A 23,717-nucleotide genomic window follows, 5' to 3' on the forward strand; every position below is an offset into this window, starting at 1 on the left:
GTGTTATGCACACGCCCGGGCTAAGCGGCGTGTGCGTGTGATTGGTAGTGATTCCACTGGACCGTGCCGGAGAGTGAATGCCTGGAGGGGCGTAACTAGGTATTCACCCGATCCGACCAGGGTCGCACGACGGCATACGACGCCAGTGCACCAAGGAGGAACCGAGCAGAGGGACCAGGTGCTACTCCAGGACAGACCCCGGACACGGCTGTTGACCCACACAGGGGAATACAGGAACAGACTGGTAGGCTGGCACACAGACTGGTGGGTATAGGCAGGCACGACTGGTATGCAGGCAGGCGGGTAAGCAGGCAGGGGGGGTACAGGCAAGCACAGCTAGAGTGCAGACAGGGAGGCACTAGCAGGTAGGAACACAGGCGGGATAGGGCCCAGTACACACTGGGACTCAGGAACATTACAGGCAGAGGGGTACAGGCAGGGCAGGACAGGACTGCCGGAGCAGCGGGCAGAACAGGACTGCCGGAGCAGCGGGCAGAAGCAGGGCAGGACAGGACTGCCGGAGCAGCGGGCAGAAGCAGGGCAGGACAGGACTGCCGGAGCAGCGGGCAGAAGCAGGGCAGGACAGGACTCTGTTCACACGGAACAGACAGGAAGGGAAAGACAGAGCCAGACACCCACAGGGTACTTGCAGTGAAGTAGCGAGTGGACCACAAACTCACAAACGGGAGTACAGAGACAACAGGCAGGAGTTAGGTACGAGTTCAGACTCTGCAGAAAAAGGAAGGGAACGGACATAGAGGCAAAACAGGTAAAGGATAGGAGAGAGTTCAGACTGGAACTGAGTGTACGGAGGAGACCGACACTGCAGCGGGATACAGGAGCGGGTCTGGGAATACTGCCCCCAGAGAGGCGGGACGAACAGGCAAGGAGCGTGTTCAGACAGGACAGACAAGATACAGGAGCGGGTCTAGGTAATCGGCCCCTAGAAGGCGGGAGGAACAGGCTAGGAGCGTGTTCAGACAGGACAGACAAGATACACAGAAAGGACTCAGTTCAGACACGGGAACTAATACCGCAAAGCAGGAGACATACAGGACTCAGTTCAGACACGGGAGCTGATACCGCAAAGCAGGAGACATACAGGACACAGTTCAGACACGGGAGCAGATACCGCAAAGCAGGAGACATACAGGACTAAGTTCAGACAGGCCTGGAAATACAGCCTCCAGGAAAGGCAGACAAGGAAACAAAGACGGGACCTGGCACCTTCAGAGTGCAAGCACACCCTGAAGGAAACACTATGCTCAGGCAGGGATAGAAGGGAGCTGCTGAGCTATATACCAAGTGTCAGACAGCAATAGGCTGAGGACGCACAAGGGGTGTGACCCACAGCAGGTACAAAAAGCAGGAAGTGATCGGGCGCCGCCCTTAAGCAGCAGAGACAGACACAAACAGACAGCATGGAGGGAAGCCAGAGAGACATTCTGGACAGGAGATCAAGTGCGCGCTCCTGCACAGTGGGAGATGGACCACTATGCAAGGACGCCGCCAGGTATGTTACAGTACCTCCCCCCTTACGCCCCCTCTTCTTCAGGCCTGCCAGAATCTTCCGCAGGGAATTCGAGGACCAGTCGTTCACTGGGTTGGAGGGGGACAGAGACTTGAGGGTAATCTCTGCTTCGAGGTACATCTTGTCAAGCTCACAGGAAAAAATAGACGGGTTATCAGGTACATAATGAGGAAAAGTCACTGTCTCTTTGTTATCTGGTGGTACCCCGGAGGATTCAGGAAACAACTGGAGGTCCTCCGCCGGGTCAGAAGAGTGCAGAGGCTCAGAGAAAACAACTGCTTCAGAGTACACTAGGTCGGACTCACTGGAGGAAGCAGGCGAGGTATCGGGTACCAAGTATAGGAAAGTCTCTGTCCATTCACCACCAGGTGGCACCCCGAAGGGTTCTGAACACAACTGGAGGTCCTCCGCCTGGTCGGAGGGGTGTAGAGACTCGGGAGTAACCTCTGCTTCGGAGTACACTAGGTTGGACTCACTGGAGGAAGCAGGCGAGGTATCGGGTACCGAGTATAGGAAAGTCTCTGTCCATTCACCACCAGGTGGCACCCCGAAGGGTTCTGAACACAACTGGAGGTCCTCCGCCTGGTCGGAGGGGTGTAGAGACTCGGGAGTAACTACCACTTTGGGGTACCCATTGTCAGGCTCACAGGACGAAGCGGACAAAGTATTGAGTACCGGGTGTAGAGAAGTCTCTCTCCATTTGTCATCGAGTGGTATCCCGGAGGATTCAGGAGGCAACAGGGGATCCTCCGCCAGGTAGTAGAGGTGCACAGACTCAGAGGTAACCTGGGGTTTCTCCGGGATACAGGGAGATGAAGCTTCAGTAGGGACTTCAAGGTTGGGGTCAGGAGGTCTCAGGGAGGACAGACCCTGGCGTGACGGCTTGCCTCTAAGTCTAGCACGTCTGGACTGCCTCTTGAGGTTGAGAGAAGTATTCCGGAAAGCGTAGTCACCCTGTGAGGATTCTGGGTGGGCAGTAGTCTCATTGGGCTGGAGGACTATTGCGCTACCCACACACATTACCCATCGGGGCTGCTCCGGGATATTGGGAGGTGAAGCTTCAGCAGGAGCCTCCGGGTTAGGATCATCGAAGACCATTAGAAAGGCCACCAGGAAGGCCATTAGGTCCCGGAGGATCGGATCCTGTGTTTCATATAGGGGGTTGATCCATTCCAAGGCATCACCCGCCAGGTAAGACATAATAAAGGCCACTTTAGCCCAATCGGAAGGAAAATAGAGAGGGTAGGCCTTAAAGTGTAGCATGCATTGCTCCACAAATGCACGACACTGTCTTGGATCCCCATAGTAACGTGGCGGATCCGCAGGAACGAGAGCTGATAGATCCATCTGGACGGTGCGTAATTTCGCCTGGAACTCAGCTAAGAGAAAAAAAATTTATTTATTTATTTTAATGCATATATTCGCTGGAAAACTTCTCAGAGGGCGAAGGCCGTGGGGCTCAACGGGAACCATGGCCTGAGCATGCTGTTATGCACACGCCCGGGCTAAGCGGCGTGTGCGTGTGATTGGTAGTGATTCCACTGGACCGTGCCGGAGAGTGAATGCCTGGAGGGGCGTAACTAGGTATTCACCCGATCCGACCAGGGTCGCACGACGGCATACGACGCCAGTGCACCAAGGAGGAACCGAGCAGAGGGACCAGGTGCTACTCCAGGACAGACCCCGGACACGGCTGTTGACCCACACAGGGGAATACAGGAACAGACTGGTAGGCTGGCACACAGACTGGTGGGTATAGGCAGGCACGACTGGTATGCAGGCAGGCGGGTAAGCAGGCAGGGGGGGTACAGGCAAGCACAGCTAGAGTGCAGACAGGGAGGCACTAGCAGGTAGGAACACAGGCGGGATAGGGCCCAGTACACACTGGGACTCAGGAACATTACAGGCAGAGGGGTACAGGCAGGGCAGGACAGGACTGCCGGAGCAGCGGGCAGAACAGGACTGCCGGAGCAGCGGGCAGAAGCAGGACAGGACTGCCGGAAGCAGCGGGCAGAAGCAGGGCAGGACAGGACTGCCGGAGCAGCGGGCAGTAGCAGGGCAGGACAGGACTCTGTTCACACGGAACAGACAGGAAGGGAAAGACAGAGCCAGACACCCACAGGGTACTTGCAGTGAAGTAGCGAGTGGACCACAAACTCACAAACGGGAGTACAGAGACAACAGGCAGGAGTTAGGTACGAGTTCAGACTCTGCAGAAAAAGGAAGGGAACGGACATAGAGGCAAAACAGGTAAAGGATAGGAGAGAGTTCAGACTGGAACTGAGTGTACGGAGGAGACCGACACTGCAGCGGGATACAGGAGAGGGTCTGGGAATACTGCCCCCAGAGAGGCGGGACGAACAGGCAAGGAGCGTGTTCAGACAGGACAGACAAGATACAGGAGCGGGTCTAGGTAATCGGCCCCTAGAAGGCGGGAGGAACAGGCTAGGAGCGTGTTCAGACAGGACAGACAAGATACACAGAAAGGACTCAGTTCAGACACGGGAACTAATACCGCAAAGCAGGAGACATACAGGACTCAGTTCAGACACGGGAGCTGATACCGCAAAGCAGGAGACATACAGGACACAGTTCAGACACGGGAGCAGATACCGCAAAGCAGGAGACATACAGGACTAAGTTCAGACAGGCCTGGAAATACAGCCTCCAGGAAAGGCAGACAAGGAAACAAAGACGGGACCTGGCACCTTCAGAGTGCAAGCACACCCTGAAGGAAACACTATGCTCAGGCAGGGATAGAAGGGAGCTGCTGAGCTATATACCAAGTGTCAGACAGCAATAGGCTGAGGACGCACAAGGGGTGTGACCCACAGCAGGTACAAAAAGCAGGAAGTGATCGGGCGCCGCCCTTAAGCAGCAGAGACAGACACAAACAGACAGCATGGAGGGAAGCCAGAGAGACATTCTGGACAGGAGATCAAGTGCGCGCTCCTGCACAGTGGGAGATGGACCACTATGCAAGGAGGCCGCCAGGTATGTTACACATAGTTGTTGATCAATAATAAAATTAATCCTCTAAAATAAAACTTGCCTAATAATTCTGCACACAGTGTATTAATATATGCACATTGATTCCCCCCGAGTCACATTGGAAACGTGTGTTCAGCTATCATGTCTAGATCTCTTTACATATATTGACTTCTCTCAAACCATCCTGTTTGTGTCCTTTCTGTTCTAGCTACCCAGTATATAACATTATCATCCCACTTGGATTATATTAATATTTCACATACTTATGTATAAGTTTTATACAGGCTTGGTCTTGGAGTAGATCAGTCTCACATTTGGGCGAGACTGGGCGTACTCTTGTATTTTGTGAATGGTATAAATTGTCATCTAATCTCAATACTTATCTGTGATAAGCTACAGTGTACTCTAATGGCAGTTTTTTCTTTATTCTTTCAATAGGTGTTCACCTCTGTTTTAACATCTCCTTTCATACTTTTAATTTTACTTGTGTGTTATGTATGATGTGGAAACTAATAAAATTACTTGTCAGGGTTCCTCAGTGACGACACCGGAGAGATCACACAATAGCTCACCGTTGCCGTCACTCTGTCATTTATTCACAGGATTGAGCAGGGATTCGTGAGCACACGATCCCGATTACTTACTACGTAGGTATCGGCAAGCACACAGCGAGCGTATGGCATACATACCTCCGGATTCCAATGCATGGAATATGTGTATATGCCCCGTACGGTCGCTGCCAACTTCACGATAGCCCACTTATGACTATTTGCTGCCACCACCAGCCGCGTTTGAACTATAATACAGGTCTGGCCGGATGCCTGCGTTTGGTAGCATATATGGCTTCGGGGGAGGGAACGATTACAGAGCAAAAGAAACAAGACTATTAAATTTTATATTTAATCCAAAAGGGAGGCAGTGTTAGGAAAAATCTACAAATATTTTACAAAGGGAACAATTACAATACATATAAAGTTACATGAAATAAAACAGGATTAAAAAAGACTTACTATATGATCGCTGAGACAATTCAATATAGGTGGAGGGGAGACACTCCGCTTGATTTGAGCGTTATCAAACGCAATCCTTTGCTATGATAAACATATACTCCCGGGCCAAAGAATACCTCAGCAGATTCTTTTTTGCTGAAGGGGGAACCTGCCCACAACCCCCCCTGTCCTGACATCACAGAGGCTGGGCTCTAGCCTGCACATTTTTAGTAAGATATCTGGTTTTGGGGATAACTTATTGCTGTTTAATCCCAGAAGCCCAAACGTGATACCATATTTTCCATTGTAAATTTACCTGCATTTAGAGACCACACATGGTGTAGTTGTGATCTGCTATTCTGGTACTTTTGCATTAATGCTCCCCAAACGGGATTACAGCTATGGAAAAATAGCATGTTGTTCCTTGGCTGACCCTGCCACTAAAAATATAGGTCCCGTTATTATCGGACATATGGAACTTTAGTTATTTCATATTTAGTTTTGGCTCCGAAAATCCTCCGAGACCTATGATAAATTCCCTTTAAAGTCCTGGGAATCAAGCTTCCTCAGCTGGAGCTAAGTTGTCGCAGCGTGTGTCTAATTAACTCCTGCCTCTGCAGGGGGAAAGACCCTCGCATTTTTAATCGGGTTGGTGACACCTCTTGTGTGCCAGCATTTCTTTAAGTTACTTTGGCTGTGGGTGATAATTTGCAGGGAGACAGATGCTGGGCTGTCAGCTCTCCTCTTGTGACAAATGGAGGATAAGGGAGGGGTGAGAGGCAATGAGGGGTCTGGGAGAGAGACTTCTTAATATCTATGACAGTGGTGAAGAAAATATTTTCAATTTTTCTATGACATCTCCCCCTCTTTGAGGTGGCGTAGGGGCGGATTTACAGATTGCCCCTTAAGCCTACCTCCTCGGTATCTCCTTGACGGGACAGCCCGTCGTTCACTACCCTTGTTGTGCTGAATGGTAAAATCGTACTGCTGTAAAGCTAGGCTCCACCGCAGTAATTTGCCATTGTCACTGGACACCCGATGCAGCCAGCTGAGGGGGTTGTGGTCAGTCACTATGGTGAAGTTGCACCCATATAGATAGGGCTGCAGCTTCCGCAGGGCCCACGCTGTATTGAGGCAGTCCTTCTCCACAGTGGCATATGCTACTTCCCGGGGTAAGAGCTTGCAGCTGAGAAACATCACTGGATGCTCTTCCCCCTGCTAGTTTACCTGGCTGAGCACAGCACCCAGGCCAAACGCACTGTTGCCCGTTTGGACCACAAACCGCCAAGCGAAGTCCGGGGCCTGCAGAACTGGGGAACTGGCCAGGGCAGCTTTCAGCGCCGTGAAGGACCACTCACAGTCAGCTGTCCAGTCGTCTGTGGTAGCTTCTTTTTCGTGAAGTCCGTCAGGGGCTTAGCAAGGGCACTATAGTTGGGCACAAACTTCCTATAGTATCCTGCCGTACCCAAGAAGGACAACACCTGCTTCTTGGTTTTGGGGGAAAGCCAGGAGGTGATGGCACCAACCTTCCCGGGCTCAGGGTTCGCCAGGTGTTCCTCCCAGGTGGGACTGAAGACGGCAATGTCATCCAGGTAAGCAACCGCGAACCCCTCCAGTCCCTCGACCAGATGGTTGACTAATCGCTGGAAAGTGGCAGGTGCATTCCTCATGCCAAAGGGCATGACAAGGGATTCATACAGCCCAAACGGTGTAATGAAGGGGGACCTCTTCTGGACCTCCTGAGACAGAGGAATCTGCCAGTATCCTCGACTCAGGTCCATAATTGTGAAGTACTGGGCTCCAGCTAAGCGATCCAGCAGCTCATCGATGTGTGGCATTGGGTACGCATGGGGAGCTGTGAAAGCCCACGCACTTTTGGACCTTTGGATCACCCCCAAACCCAACATTTCATCTATCTCCGCCTTCATGTCTTTCTGCACCTCTAAAGACACATGGCAAGCGGATTGACTCTCTGTAGGAGGACAGCTAGCTGTGTCCTCCCTGGCACACCCATGAAGAGGGTCAAGTAAGGCTGGAACACCTCTCGCAGCTGGGACTTCTGGTCTGGGGATAGCTGCGGGTTGAATTCCGCACCCTTAATAGACCCTCCGTCCCGGGCAGCGGCCAGTAAGTCCACAAGGACTTCTGTCTTGCCTTTTTCAGGGATGCTACACACAGGAAGGGCACAGGCCTCCCGGTCATGATGAGCCTTCATCATGTTGACGTGGAAGACCTTCTGCCTCTTACGGGCATGGTCAATGGGGACCACGTAGTTCACATCATTGAGGCTCTGGCATATGGGGTATGGGCCTTCCCAGGCCATCTGAAGCTTGTCCTGGGGACTAGGACCCACACCTTCTGACCCACTTTGTACACCCGCTCCTGGGCGTTCTGGTCGCACCACAGCTTTTGGCTGGCCTGGGCCTGCACCATATTCTCATGTACCAGCTGCGTCATTGCCTGCATTTTATCATAGAGAAGCATGACATACTCTATGATGAACACTTCGGGTGAGTTCAGTTCCCCTTCGTAGGATTCTCTTACCAGACCAAGGCGCCCCCGGACTCATCTGCCATACAGGAGCTCGAAGGGGGAGAACCCTGTTGAGGCCTGTGGTACCTCTCTGTAAGCAAAGAGCAGGTGTGGGAGGTACCGCTCCCAGTCGCTCGCATTGGACTCAACCAGAATCTTAAGCATCTGCTTAAGGGTACCATTGAATCGTTCACACAAACCATTGGTCTGTGGGTGATAAGAACTTGATGCCAGGTGCAGCACCTGCATTTTCTAAAAGAGAGCATCCATTAGACGAGACATGAACTGAGTTCCCTGGTCCGTAAGCATGTCCCTGGGAAATTCTACTCTTGAAAAAATGGGCAGAAGGGCATCTGCCACCTTATGAGCCCGAATGGAGGACAGAGCTACTGCATCTGGGTATCGGGTAGCATAGTATACAACAGTAAGGATGAAAAGTTTTTCATTGGCCAGTGGGTCAATGATGTCCACAGCAGTCCTCTGTAATGGCTCCTCTATCAGTGGCAAAGGGATCACGGGAGCCATGGGTGCATGCCCCGACTTCCCCACTCTTTGACACGTGAAACAAGAGCGGCAGTAGTTGGCCAGATCTGTCTCCAACTGGGGCCAATAGAAGTGGTGCGACAGCCAGGCCTTGGCTTTGCAGACACCCAAGTGTCCAGCTAGTGGGATCTCATGGGCAACCCGCAACAACTCCTCCCTAAACTGATATAGCTGGTCATGCTCTCTTTTCCTCATCCACTCCTGTTGGGGGTTACACAGGACTGTTTCCCGGTACAACCTCCCCTGATACCAGAATACCCTCTCCTTATCAGAGTCAGAGATGGGCTTCTCTGCGAGGTCCCTTAACGCCTCTAGGCTGGCATTTTGCGCAGGGCCACCTGGAACTCCTGGCTGGTGGTAGCCAGAAGGGACCGGCTCTGCATCCACAGCCAGTTCTGTTGTCCCGCCAGGGGATGAGGGCCCAGAAGGCAGAGCATAATGTGCGTTCAGGGTACTCATACTCCGAGTGACAGCGGCTATGTAGGCCGTCTCCCTGGAGGACAACAACCCTTTACCATCAGCCTGACAGGCTGGGTGCACCACCTCCCCATCAGCCCCCAATACCTCAGGAGCTGTGCCAGTCATGGGACAGCTACGACTGGCCAGGTCACAGTCCATCATGACACTGGTCAGCGGCACGGGACCGCTGGCCTCAAAGTCCCCGTGCCTGCTCCCATCGCCCTTGGCATGCATACTGGCTCCATTTTGGGGGTCCGAAGCAGCATCACCCCGCAGGGTGACATGGCTGAGCACTTGGTAACCACAAGACATATTATCATTATGCATCATGTTATTGTTCATATCATCAGCATTTTCATCACAGACATTATCAGATCTGGGAGGGTTGTCAGGAATAGATTAGGCAATCAACCATCCCAGAACAGTCACCAATAGCACATTTGTCAGGAGGTTCTCAGATACCCCCACTTCCCGCAAGTCCCTCCCCGCACCCCAGTCTAGGAAAACCTGGGCCACAGGCAAAGGACGGTGAACACCCCCAATCCCAGTGACAGTCAGGGTTTTCCCGGGAATAAGATCTTCAGGGGACACCAACTCAGGGCGGATGAGGGTTTGTTCGGCTCCGGTGTCCTTGAGCCCCATAGTGACTTTATCACCCACGGTGACTGATTGTAAGTTGCCACAGACCAAGGTGGGGCAGGAGCCGCTGATGGCCGGCTTGCTGGAACACTGTCGGTGGTTGTGGGCTTACCCCCATTCCAGCTGGCGGCGGCTGACTTCCGCACCTCTGGCGTGCGGTTGGCCTCATAGGTATCTGTGATCTGGGCAGCTTTGGCGGCTTCCTTCGGCTCCCGGTCCAGCACAAACTGCCTCACTTCCACAGGGCAAAGAAGAAGAAACTGGTCCTTCACTATCAGCTCTTTCAGGTCCTCGAAGATGGTGATTGACAGTCCCTGGACCCACTGCTCAAAGTTGGTCCTGAGCCCATCCACCACATCACTGTAGCTATCATGTGGTCCATGCTGGTGGGCTCTGAACTTCTTTCGGTAAACCTCCCGAGTCAGCTGCTACTGCTTAACAGCCTCAGTCTCCATCTTGTTCTCGAGGGAGAGAAGCAAACAACTCCAGAGCTTTTCCACAGAACCCTGGAGTTAAATACCTGGCCCACTGGGCTTCAGGCAGCTGATACTGTCTAGAGGCTTTTTCAAATCCCCGCAGAAATAGGTCCAAGTCCCTGTCCTTTTCCATTACATCAAATAGCTCAGGACGGGGTTTAAAGCTGTTGGCACTGTTGAACTCATATGTCCGTGTGGAGGGTGGCTCCTTCTGAATCCGGATTAGCTCCAGCTGGTACAGACGCTCTGCTTGGGCCTGCCGCTCCTCTCAGTCAGCTTGGGCCTGTCGCTCAGCAGCCTCTCGGTCAGCTTTGGCCTGTAACTGAGCTCTCTCAGCTTCGGCCTGTCGATCGGCTCTTTCAGCCTGGGCTTGTCGCTCGGCTCTCTCAGCCTGGGCCTGTCACTCGGCAGCCTCTCGGTCAGCTTTGGCCTGTTGCTCTGCTCGCTCCTGGAATTTCAGGATCAGCTGCAGTCGTCCCTCACGATCGTCTGCTGCGAGCTGCTCCAAGGCCATCTGCAGGTGGGGGTCCACACTACCCTGGCTGCGGGTCTGGCTGGCAATAGCAGGTGGCATCCCTGCAACAGCTCCATCGGGGCCTTGGCTGGCCAACAGTTCAGCAATTATTTGGGCCTTGTTTTTGCCCATGGGGTCAATCTGTTCCAAATCACAGAGGGCAGTGAGAGTGGCCTTTGACTGCTGGTGATACCAGGCCTCTCCACGTGTAGCCATCATTGCCAGATAAAAGATAGGACAGAAAAACAAGAGAAGGGGAGGGGATGCAACTGATACACGTACAGTAATGTCCCAGATAAAAAATATTAAAACACTGAGTCTGCTTTCTTAAAACTCTGCACAGAATTCTCGCAAGTACCGTGCAATTTTTCAGTCACAGGAATGATTGCTCAGTCCAGCCACTGATGTTCTGTAATATCCCACCACTTGCCACCAATTTGTCAGGGTTCCTCAGGGACGACACCGGGGAGATCACACAATATCACACAATTTTTCATAGATTTGAGCAGGGATTCCGAGCACACGATCCTGATTACTCACTACGTAGGTATCAGCAAGTGCACAGCGAGCGTATGGCATACACGCCTCCAAATTCCAATGCATGGAATATGTGTTTATGCCCCGTACGGTCGCTGCCAACTTCACGATAGCCCACTTATGACTATTCGCTGCCACCACCGGCCGCGTTTGAACTACAATACAGGCTGGCCGGATGCCTGCTTTTTGGTAGCATATATGGCTTCGGGGGAGGGAACGATTACAGAGCAAAAGAAACAAGACTATTACATTTTATATTTAATCCAAAAGGGAGGCAGTGTTAGGGAAAATATACAAAAATTTTACAAAGGGCACAATTACAATACATATACAGTTACACAAAATAAAACAGGATTAAAGAAGACTTACTATACGATCGCTGAGATGGTTCAATATAGGTGGAGGGGAGGCACTCCGCTTGATTTGCGCGTTATCGAACGCGATCTTTTACTATGATAAACATATACTCCCGGGCCAAGAATGCTACTCAAACCTCAGCAGATTCTTTTATGCTGAAGGGGGAACCTGCCCACACCCCCCTGTCCTGACATCACAGGGGCTGGGCTCTAGCCTGCACATTTTTAGTAAGATACCTGTTTTTTGGGATAACTTATCGCTGGTTGATCCCAGAAGTCCAAATGTGATACCATATTTTCCGTTATGAATTTACCTTTATTTAGAGACTTCACATGGCGCAGTTGTGATCTGCTATTCTGGAACTTTTGCATTACCGATCCCTGGAGGCTTATGGCAATGGAAAAATAGCAGATGGTTCCTTGGCTGACCCTGCCACTAAAAATAGATCCCGTTATTATCGGACATATGGAACTTTAGTTATTTCATATTTCGTTTTGGTTCCGAAAATCCTGTGAGACCTCTGATAAATTCCCTTTGACGTCCTGGGAGTCAAGCTTCCTCAGCTGGAGCTAAGTTGTCGCAGAGTGTGTCTAACTCCTGCCTCTGCAGGGGGAAAGACCCTCGCATTTTTAATCGAGTTGGTGACACCTCTTGTGTGCCAGCGTTTGTTTAAGCTACTTTGGCTGTGGGTGATAATTTGCAGGGAGACAGATGCTGGGCTGTCAGCTCTCCTCTTGTGACAAATGAGGGATAAGGGAGGGGTGAGAGGCAATGAGGGGTCTGGGAGAGAGACTTCTTAATATCTATGACAGGGGTGAAGAAAAGATTTTCAAATTTTCTATGACATTACTATTTTATTTATTTTGCCTGTTATACTCCTTGTCTAGTATAGAATTTATATCTTGTTAGGAGTGCCGTTCACTACAAAGTCTGTTTATAGGCTTCTACATTTTAAGTACGTTGTCATTTGGCTTTGTAGTTTACAGATCTGGGCAGAGTCAGCATCTTCTAATTTACGTATGTGGATCTTCCTGGTTGTAAGTTCTATAGAAAAGGACTTTCAATACCCAAAGTCATTTGAACAAATTTGGGTGGAGGAGAATGCTGTGGTCTAGAGGCAAAATGGTGATCACATGATTGTGACACGGCCAGTCTACACAACCGAAAAAGCAGCCACAGCTTGTAGTCTGAGAAAAATCGGAGACGTCTCAACATTTCGTGGTTACTACTCACCTGGGTTGTAATATGTAGGAATCTCCTCTTTACACAACTCATCACCCATCACATATGTATCTGTAGTATTAATATGGGTCAGATCTTCACCCTGAAACAAATATTGTAAAAGTCACAAACAGATGGAGAAGTCCCATCTATGTTCAGCTCTAATCCTGCCATCTCCACCGTTCTCATCACACAAGTATAAAACACATAATACTGGTGGATAAAACAAGACTGAACACAAGACCTTCACAGCCGTCTACACATCATAGGGGAGATCTCATGACACCTTCTCTCCATCTACCTGATGATCCTGAGGAACATTGGGATCTTCTTGTTTACAGTCCTGTGGAAGAAGAGGACAGTGACATCTGTCTGGTGTTGTCCTCTTACTGGATAGATCTGGAGGAAACACATACAGGGACTGAATTCATTCTTTACATACAGATAATTATAGGCCGTGTGTATTTAGTCCTGTCTATTACCTGGTGATGTGAGGGGCTGGGGAACCTCCATCATGATGTTCTTGTATAGATCTTTGTGTCCTTCTAAATACTCCCACTCCTCCATGGAGAAATAGACAGCAACATCCTGACACCTTATAGGAACCTGACACATACAATGATACCGTTATTCCCCCGATCCCTTCATAGCGTTACTGTATAATATCCCAGCATTCCCAGCAGTGTCACCTCTCCTGTCAGCAGCTCAATCATCTTGTAGGCGAGTTCTGGGATCTTCTGGTCATTGTTGTCCTCATGTATCAGGGGGTGAGGTGGAGGCCCAGTGATTGGGCTCAGGGGTCTTCCCCATCCCTCAGACACAGGGTCCTGACAGCGCTCACTAAAGGTCTTCTTCACTACTGTGTAATCCTGGTTATGGAGAGACACATTAATAAATCTCACTCCAGACATTTCCAGAGTCCTCACCTCTCCAGTTCTGTCCATCTGTTATTCCCATAGATAAGAATGATGTAATGTGACGTCATCAGAATCTCTCACCTCTCCAGTAAGCCGGAAGAGGATCTCTAGGGTGAGGTGTAATATCCTCTCCACCATCTTGTTTCTGTCCATAACTATCTTTGATGGGTAAATCAGGAAAATTCTCTTTTATAGTAGATCTTCACTGAGGGGATCTGATATTGTAGGGACCTGAATGAGAAGATGATGAGCCGATGTAACATCATAAAAATCCTGTGTAATAATACAATTACTGGAGATAATAAGGGAAACATATGAGGAGATATATTATTTTACCGTATCTAGTTTCCTTCTTTACATCTACTAATAAAAACTTTATATTTTAGGCCACAGACAACAAGCAGTTTCTTCCTCGGAGTCTGCAGCTGAATACCTTTCTCATAGACTCATCTTCCTTATTGCTAATTCTCATTTCATTTACCGACACTGGAATCGGCATTAGCAATACTGCAGGAGATATTCATTACACGTGACATGAGAAATAACTACTTCATGAGGAGGACGACATCTTCATCTTCTACTACGGCTCTAGAAACATATTTGGCCAGAGTCAGTCACTGACTACATCTCCACCGGCCGTCTATATGAATGTTTCCCGTCTTCCCCGGGCTGTAATCTTCTGTCATGTTAGTTCTCATGTCTGATTCACACACAGATGTTTGAGGCTTTTATAAAAGCTTTTTTGTCTCCACAAACACTGCGGACATAAATTATTTGATACTGAACTCTCAATATACTGTGTATTATGGGGTTTATTTCTGGCCTTAGGCTTTCCTATATTACAAGAAAACCTCCAGAAAAAAAGCAAATATTAAATTGTTTCAAAAGAAAATTGGCACCAACAATTCTTGCAAAAAGAAAAAAAACATGCAAAAAAATATAAAACACATTTTGCCATTTTCAACACGGTAAACATTGTTTAAAAAAAAAAAAAAAAAAAAAAATCGCTCTTTTGGGCACCAGAACATAGTTGTACACTGCAGGGATGGCACAGGTGGGGCTTCAACAAAACCCTGGCAGTTTACCCACTTGCTGCTATCATAAGCAAACATGGCATCTCAGAAGGCTTGACAGAGTCCGGCTCAATGACCCTCCTCTCCCAAGTACTGGATAGTATGGGGCTGTCTAGTTACCACGATACTGAAATGCTTAATAATGGTGTCTGGGCCTGCAATGTACGAAAGTCTATTAGGCCGGGCCAGAGACAGCGTCCAATAGGTTACATTTTAACATCCCCCAAATACATTAGACTAAAGTTGCATGAAAGCACTGATTTTGGAGGGTTTGGTCAACTTTATAATCATATAATGTATTTGGGGGCCTCCTGACAGATGATGTCAGGGCAGAGAAGGATCTGGCATCCTCAATTTCAGAGGCTAATCATTTGTTTTTCCTGTAGATAATCCTCTGCTAGCGGCTTATCTCTGCATGTGTCACAACTGTCTAACAGCCGTGACACCTGCAGGCGCGGCGACATAGAATGAAACGAAGAGCACACCAAAATACTCAACGAGCACCCAAGCGTGCTCGCCGAAAGGGTTAATGAAGCGTAATCGCTCTTCACTATTGGTAACATTTTGGGGTTCATAACATTTTTGATCACTTTCAGTATAAGGCTGGGATCACAATCTTGTGTTCCACATTCAGCACTTACGTCGGGATTTCCATGTAAATACCACAGAAATGTGATTCAGACAAAACCCCCAATGGAACCACCCACGATAATGAGGCAGATGGAGACACTTTGGGCTCCATTTGGCGTCTGCTCCAGTGGTCTCCATCTTTTTAGGCGTACACAGATCTGTGGTCGCCCACACTTGTGCGCTAAAGAGACGCCTAAGACAACTGTTAAATATATGGTAGTTGTAAAAAAAGTTGGAACAAACAGTGAGACTGGGGACGTTTTGTCCTCTCCCCCCACTGCAACCGTTTGGTGTGGTTACGGCCCATTACTCTACCCTAGTCCCTACGGGAGGAAATATTGTGCTACGGTCGCAGTGACCCAATTATTAAAGGTTCATTTTAGGATATATTTAGAGTAGTGTTGAGCGAGTATACTCGTTGCTCGAGATTTACGAGCATACTCGGGCGAGTACCTCTTATCATCGGAGTGCTCGGAGTGTAAGTTTATCATGTTCACGGAACAGGAAAAACGTACACGCCGAGCACTCCGATGATAAGAGGTACTCGCCCGAGTATGCTCGTAAATCTCGAAGTGAGCCCTCAATAATATGCCTTCAAGAAACAGATGAAACAACACAAACCACCAAATTGTTAACCCCCTCCTGGATAGGATCAGGTTATCACTCAGTGTTCTCTAGATATTCTGGAGGGGTCAGTATCTTGTTTCATCACTCCACTCCCTTTCAATGTACTGATGAAGAGATAGACAAAGAGGGGAGATAAATATGCCTGTTTGGGAAGTTACTTAATACTCTGGTCATTATAACTACGATTCATGTCCCTCCACCGTATACGGGATCGGTTCTCCAAAACGTCCTAATATTTGCTAGTAAATACCCCGGTTGCTCCTTAATGATTGTGGGAGACTTTAATAATACAGTACACTACATGATGGATAGACTCTCGGGGGGTGCATCAAGGGATGGGAAAATCCCATTCGGAAGAGTACTAGAAGAGGCGTCACTGATAGGCATATGGAAGGCAAGACATCCGAAGATAAAATATTATCATGTCACTCAGCCGTGCATGGTTCACTGTCATGTATAGATCTTATAATAAACAATGCCTCTGCTGCAGGGATGATTGGTAAAATTGAATATCTTCCCCGTGGGCTCTTGGATCAATCACCGCTTATGGTGGAACTAATTTTCTCTGGTAATGGCAGTTTGCCCAATCGTTCCTGGAGGTTTAATCCTTTTTGGCTGGGGGTCATACCACCTGACAATAATATCCCTAAATTAATAACAGAATTCTCGAGGTCAACAAGGGCACGGCCTCTGTACTGATGATCTGGGAGGCCCTAAGGGGGCTGTTGATCAAAGAGATTAATGGTGTTAAAGCACTTTCCAGAGCACTGGAGAAGTACCTAATGGTGGAGGTGCAAAGGGCAGAAACTTAGCATGTGCAGAACCCCTACACTCTAACAAATAAAAACTTACAAGACTCTCCAGGTCAACTGAAACAACACTTAGGCTGTGTGCCCACGTAGCGTTTTTCAAGCGTATATGCTGCGGAATTTCCGCAGCGTAAACGCTTGAAAAACGCATGTAGATCCGCACCCCATGGTCCCCAATGGCATTCCGCAATGTCAATGCCCATGCTGCGGATTTTTCCGCAGCGTATATGCTGCAGTCAAAAATCCGCAGCATGTTCATTAATTTTGCGGAAGCGCTGCGGAATCAATGTGCGGATGGTACCCAAGTCTGGAGGAGAGGAGACTCTCATCCAGACCTGGGTACCAAAGAACCTGTAAAAAAAAGAATAAAATAAAGTTTATACTTATCTTCTGATGTTTTCCCTCCGTCGCGCTGTTGTCTGAAGGACCTGCCACGTCATTGAGTCATGTGACCCACCACATGACTCAATGACGTCACCGCAGGTCCTGCACACAACAGCGTGAGCCGCTCAAGACTCCGGACGGGGCAGAGAATGCATCAGAAGGTGAGTATAAAGTTTATTTTTTTATTTTTTACCATTCTGAACAAGTTGTCAAGCACTTTTCCAAGTGATGCTTGGAGAAGTGCTTGATAACCCGCATGCGGAAATGCATGCAAAGACGCCTCACAAACGCTTCTACCTGGCGGGAAAACCGCATGTAATATCCGCATGCGATTTTCCCGCCAGGGAGAAGCGTAAAAAATATGCTTCAGGTCCGCAACGTGGGCACATAGCCTTAGGCTGTGTGCACACGATGCTTTTTTTAAGCTTTCCGCAGCGGCAAAAACGCTGCAGAAACGCTTAAAAAATGCATGGTAGAAGGCCAGCCATGTTCCCCAATGATAATGCGCATGTGCTATGCACATGCAGCTGAAATTTCCGCTGCGGATTATCATTGCGGAAAAAAAAGCAGCACTACCAATTATTTTGCGGAAGCGCTGCGTTTTCACCGCCATTGACTTGCATTGAATCGCTTGGATTCCGCATAACTGCATCTGTGGATGTGGAATCCAAGCGATTCAATGTGTGGATGGTACCCGGGTGTGGGGGACAGGAGACTTTCCTCCGAACCCAGGTACCATAGAACCTGTAAAAAAAAGAATAAAAATATGTATCATATTTACCTTCTGATGGCCCCCGCTGCGCTTGTACTCCCTTGCCGGCAGATCGCGGTGGACTGAAGGACCTGCGCTGATGTCATAGTCATGTGACGGCAGGTCCTTCAGTGTAGTACACCGCGAGCTGCCAGCATGCCAGGACGGAGCGAAGCAATACTCTGGGGGACATCAGAAGGCAAGTATAGATTTTTTTTTTTTTTTTTTTTAAACATTCTTTACGGTCACACTATATAAATCCATGCCGTTTGCATGGATTTATATAGTGTGACCAAGTTGACAAGCACTTTCCAAGTGATGCTAAAATTGCTTGGAAAGCGTTTGTCAACCCGCATGCGAAAATGCAAGTGAAGAACGCTTCACATCCGCATGTCCCTGGCAGGAAAAACGCATGTACAATCCGCATGTACAATCCGCATGCGTTTTTTCTGCCAGGGAGATGCAGAAACGCTCAGGAAAAAATCCTGAGCATTTCTGCATCGTGGGCACATAGTCTAAATCACAAAAGCGACTAATAAGAGGTTCTTTATGAAGCAGACACTTTATGAATAGGGGGAGGGAGCAGGGCACATGTTGGCTATGGTTGTTAAGACACAACAAAAATCATCATATATTGGGACTATCAAAGATTCGATGGGAGTAGAGCTCTGTTCTCCCCCGGATATACTTAGGGTGTTTAGAGATTTCTATGCTTCATTGTATACCTCAAAGGTACAACCCACGACGGAAGACCTAGAGGGCTTCCTTTCCCCTCTCTCCCTGCACAGACAAACACAGAATCCCAACTCTTAGACAAACCACTTTCACTTGGGGAATTAGAAGAAGCCTTGGGCTCCTTATCATATAATAAGGCACCAGGAGAGGATGGTATCACGGTAGAGGTTTACAAAAAGTATAGCAAATATATTCTTCCACAATTGATGGAGGTTTACAATGAGGCATTACAGAGTGGGAGACTTCCACAGTCCATGAACGAGGCCATAATTGTAGTGATTTCAATCGCCCTATTTCATTACTTACGGTGGACATTAAGATACTGGCAAAGTTACTAGCCAATAGGCTTAAAGTAATAACGTCCATAATCCACCAAGACCAGGCAGGCTTTATGCCAAACATGTCAACAGCGATTACTATACGTAGACTGTACTTAAACCTTCAGCTTCCCAACAATTCTAGGTCTTTCCCTAATCAAAATAACAGCTACATGGCTATAGCATCTTTGGATGCAGCCAAAGCCTTTGACAGTATAGAGTGGGCCTTTCTGTGGAGTACATTGTCACACATGAGATTTGGGAATACATTTATCTCCTGGATTAAGCTTCTTTATTCTGCCTCCCAAGCCAAAATTCAAGTTAACAGTCATAAATCAGATATGGGGCAAAAGGCAGGGATGCCCACTTTCTCCACTGTTGTTCGCCATTGCTATAGAGCCGTTGGCTGCAGCAATTCGCCTCTCCCCAAGGGTTCAGGGGTTCCCTTATGATGACCATCAAGAAAAAAAATCGCATTACATGCAGACGATATACTTCTTTTTCTAGATAACTGTCCGGAATCATTGAGGGAAGTCATGGCAATTATTAACAACAACGGCTCTTTGTCAGGCCTCTCTATTAATTGGGGTAAATCAGCGCTTATGATGGTGGGAACTAAACTCTCAAATGAAGCAATGGAAGTGGGACATCTTAAAATTGTCCACTCATTTAAGTATCTTGGGATTAAAATAAGCGAGAATATGGAGAAGTATTTATCTCTAAATATTGACCCCCCCCAAAACAAAATTGCAGCTTGGTGTAAGTTGCCCCTGTCGGTGATAGGGAGAACCAATCTAATTAAGATCATCCTCATGCCACAGTTAATGTACCTGCTGCATAATGCATCAATATGGCTTCCTTTACAAGTTTTTTATAAAGTTAATAGAATTTTTAGAGACTTAATATGGAAAAAAAGGTGCCAAGGATAAAACTTGAGACCCTGCAGAGACCAAAGGGGGATGGAGCACTTGCGGTTCCTGACCCACTGGTGTATTATCTTTCCTCACAATTACAGCATTTGAGGGGATGGGAGAGCCGGAACTCCCATCCTCATTGGCTAGAATTACGAGCTAGTTAGAGGAACAATCAGAGGGATTCATAAAATATGGTCTAAAGTTAAAAAGATAATGGGGATAGTGGGATACTCAAAATACTCACCCATATGGAATAATTTTAACTATCCAGAATTCGATAGCCTGGAGTTGTTTGGTCAATGGCAAAGACTGGTACTTTATAAGATCGTACAATTAGTCAAGGATGGTAAGTTTAATTCTTTCCAGGAGTTCCAGAATTAGTTTGGGGTCTCCAGCAAGGGATTTTATAAATACCTGCAGTTGAGGCACGCCTTCATGACAAAAAATGGTCGGGAGCCTATTATTCAAAGTAGAGGAACAGCTTTCTTGGACACAGTGGTGGGGAAGGGGTCAACAAGAGGGGTAATCTCGCTCCATTATAAATGTCTAATGGAACAGGTCCTCAAAGAGCAAGGTAGTAATCTTAAAACTAAAGTGAAAAACCTGGGCCCAATAGAGGAAGACACATGGGAAGATATTGTAAAGTCCATACCACTAGTGTCGACAAGCAAGAGGCAAAAACTTTTGCAATACTATCTGATTCATAGAGTATATAATACCACTTTGCGCTTACACAATTTTGGTTACAAAAACGACTCAAACTGTTATAGGTGTGGTAATCCTGATGCAGACCTAAGTCACGTAATGTGAAACTACCCTAAATTTAGGGGATTCTGGAGAGAGATTCTAGATCTTGTGTCCAATGTGTTTGAATGTGAGATTCCCCATGATCCTATTGTGTGTCTATTAGGATATGTAAGTGGCTTACCAACTGAAGAGGCCCATCAGATAGCTATCCTCCGTCTACTATACCAGGCCAGGAAGCTGATAGCTTTGCACTGGAAAGACAATGAACCTCCAAACATAAAAGAATATATCCCTAAAATCAACAATATACTTAAGCTAGCAAAATTACAAGCGCAATGACTTGGTGTGGATGTATATAAACAGATCTAAACAATGATGCTGCTGAATAATTGATACAGTCGCTACCATACCCTATCCCATACCTAAACAAAGCGGATACTGCCTAGCTGCGGAGGTTAGCACCCACAACAATGGTGCCCCCGCTCTCTCCGAAGCTCTAGTTCATGCTGATATATATCAAAAAATACACTGATAAATTAAATAGGATCAGATATGTCTCCAGGTATATATAAAGGAAAGGGTATGGTACTCATCAGAGAATGGTTCAATAATCTGCCCCAACACGTTTCCCCAACAGATTCATTAGGAGGCTTGATACAGGGATGATAATTCATGATGTTCAGCATAGTGTGCCTAATAGACAGGTGTCCATGTTTAAATAGCCCACTTCATCCAAAACCCCTCCCAGACTAGGAGACCCATTCCCATTCCTAAAGGTGAATTGTCATAGGATATACAGAATGGAGTCTGTCTACAATAATGTACTGCACCTACGCTACTTCTCATGAGCTAGAGGTCCGATAATGTCCATCCCCTAGTGTGCATGTCCGGAAGTGACGCGCTTTACACTGAAACGCCGGATAAACTGATTGCCGTCGCGCCACTCGTACCTGTGACTGCGCATGACCGTAGTTATGTGTTCCACGCCGCAGAGCATAATGGCCTATATGTGTCCGGACCGTCATTCCTGTCAGTAAAATAACATACGATTAAAGGGTTTCAGTTTACCTGTGTGTTGTATCCTGTCACCTGATTACAGGGACATAATGGGGGCACTACACTGTGTGGGGGCATCATACATACTGCATAAGGGGCATAATGGGGGCATTACACTGTGGGGGCATCATGCACCCTGCATAAGGGGCATAATGGGGGCATCATACATCCTGCATAAGGGGCATAATGGGGACATTACACTGTGTGGGGGCATCATACATCCTGCATAAAGGGCATAATGGGGGCATTACACTGTGTGGGGGCATCATACATCCTGCATAAAGGGCATAATGGGGGCATTACACTGTGTGGGGCATCATACATCCTGCATAAGGGGCATAATGGGGGCATTACACTGTGTGGGGGCATCATACATCCTGCATAAGGGGCATAATGGTGGCATTACACTGTGTGGGGGCATCATACATCCTGTATAAGGGGCATAATGGGGGCATTACACTGTGGGGCATCATACATACTGCATAAGGGGCATAATGGGGGCATTACACTGTGTGGGGCATCATACATCCTGCATAAGGGGCATAATGGGGGCATTACACTGTGTGGGGCATCATACATCCTGCATAAGGGGCATAATAGGGCATTACACTGTGGGGGCATCATACATCCTGCATAAGGGGCATAATGGGGGCATTACACTGTGTGGGGGCATCATACATCCTGCATAAGGGGCATAATGGTGGCATTACACTGTGTGGGGGCATCATACATCCTGTATAAGGGGCATAATGGGGGCATTACACTGTGGGGCATCATACATACTGCATAAGGGGCATAATGGGGGCATTACACTGTGTGGTGCATCATACATCCTGCATAAGGGGCATAATGGGGGCATTACACTGTGTGGGGCATCATACATCCTGCATAAGGGGCATAATGGGGCATTACACTGTGGGGGCATCATACATCCTGCATAAGGGGCATAATGGGGGCATTACACTGTGTGGGGGGCATCATACATCCTGCATAAGGGGCATAATGGGGGCATTACACTGTGTGGGGCATCATACATCCTGCATAAGGGGCATAATGGGGGCATTACACTGTGTGGGGGGCATCATACATACTGCATAAGGGGCATAATGGGGGCATTACACTGTGTGGGGGGCATCATACATCCTGCATAAGGGGCATAATGGGGGCATTACACTGTGTGGGGGGCATCATACATCCTGCATAAGTGGCATAATGGGGGCATTACACTGTGTGGGGGGCATCATACATCCTGCATAAGGGGCATAATGGGGGCATTACACTGTGTGGGGGCATCATACATCCTGTATAAGAGGCATAATGGGGGCATTACACTGTGGGGCAGTAAAGGGGTCCTGTACTATGAGAACAATACGTTTCCTCCCTTCCTGTCTCCATAGTTGGGTCGTATGTATCTATTACAGGAAACAGAACAAAAACATTATGATTCTTATAAAGGGGCAACACAAGACCCCAAAAGAGTCTCGGTGCTGAAGGGGTTAATGCCCCCTGCGCCCAGTAATGGGGGTCTCCACATACCTCCACCTGCAGAGCCGCCACCACATATATGGCTGCTCTGTGCGCACAGGAGCTGTGATGAGGTCACAGGAGGGGAGGAGTCAGGGGTCACATGATCAGGGGCCTCAGTGGATGCAGGACTCTGCTGTGCTGGTTGTCATGGTGCTGGATGAGCTGAAGTTTATGTGTGGGGTCAGGAGAGGTTTACAGTGTGGATGTAGCAGAGCCGCGTGTGTACGAGGTGTACGGAGCAGAGCCGCGTGTGTACGAGGTGTACGGAGCGGAGCCGCGTGTGTACGAGGTGTACGGAGCAGAGCCGCGTGTGTACGAGGTGTACGGAGCGGAGCCGCGTGTGTACGAGGCGTACGGAGCAGAGCCGTGTGTGTACGAGGCGTACGGAGCAGAGCCGTGTGTGTACGAGGCGTACGGAGCAGAGCCGTGTGTGTACGAGGC

General features: G+C 48.4%; 1 protein-coding gene across 4 annotated transcripts in view; it reads right to left on the reverse strand.

Moving 5' to 3' along the window:
• LOC141192327 (uncharacterized) overlaps positions 1-23,367 on the reverse strand; it is an 85,686-nt gene extending 62,319 nt beyond the window's left edge. For 2 of the 4 annotated variants that reach the window (XM_073661830.1, XM_073661828.1), the window contains exons 1-7: positions 23,286-23,355; positions 21,644-21,720; positions 13,788-13,937; positions 13,479-13,658; positions 13,272-13,395; positions 13,091-13,188; positions 12,802-12,892 (exon numbers count right to left, since the gene is read on the reverse strand). In XM_073661830.1, the coding sequence (XP_073517931.1) occupies positions 12,802-12,892; positions 13,091-13,188; positions 13,272-13,395; positions 13,479-13,658; positions 13,788-13,859 (565 nt within the window). In that variant the 5' untranslated portion in view covers positions 13,860-13,937; positions 21,644-21,720; positions 23,286-23,355. Of the gene's footprint in view, positions 1-12,801; positions 12,893-13,090; positions 13,189-13,271; positions 13,396-13,478; positions 13,659-13,787; positions 13,938-21,643; positions 21,721-23,285 lie in introns of all 4 variants that reach the window. The other 2 variants (XM_073661829.1, XM_073661826.1) reach the window with 2 other exon arrangements.
• Positions 23,368-23,717: the final 350 nt, after the last annotated feature.

Source organism: Phyllobates terribilis, unplaced genomic scaffold, assembly GCF_046119375.1.
Source record: "Phyllobates terribilis strain yellow unplaced genomic scaffold, ASM4611937v1 Scaffold_60__1_contigs__length_8166268, whole genome shotgun sequence".
Taxonomy (NCBI): Eukaryota; Metazoa; Chordata; class Amphibia; order Anura; family Dendrobatidae; genus Phyllobates; species Phyllobates terribilis.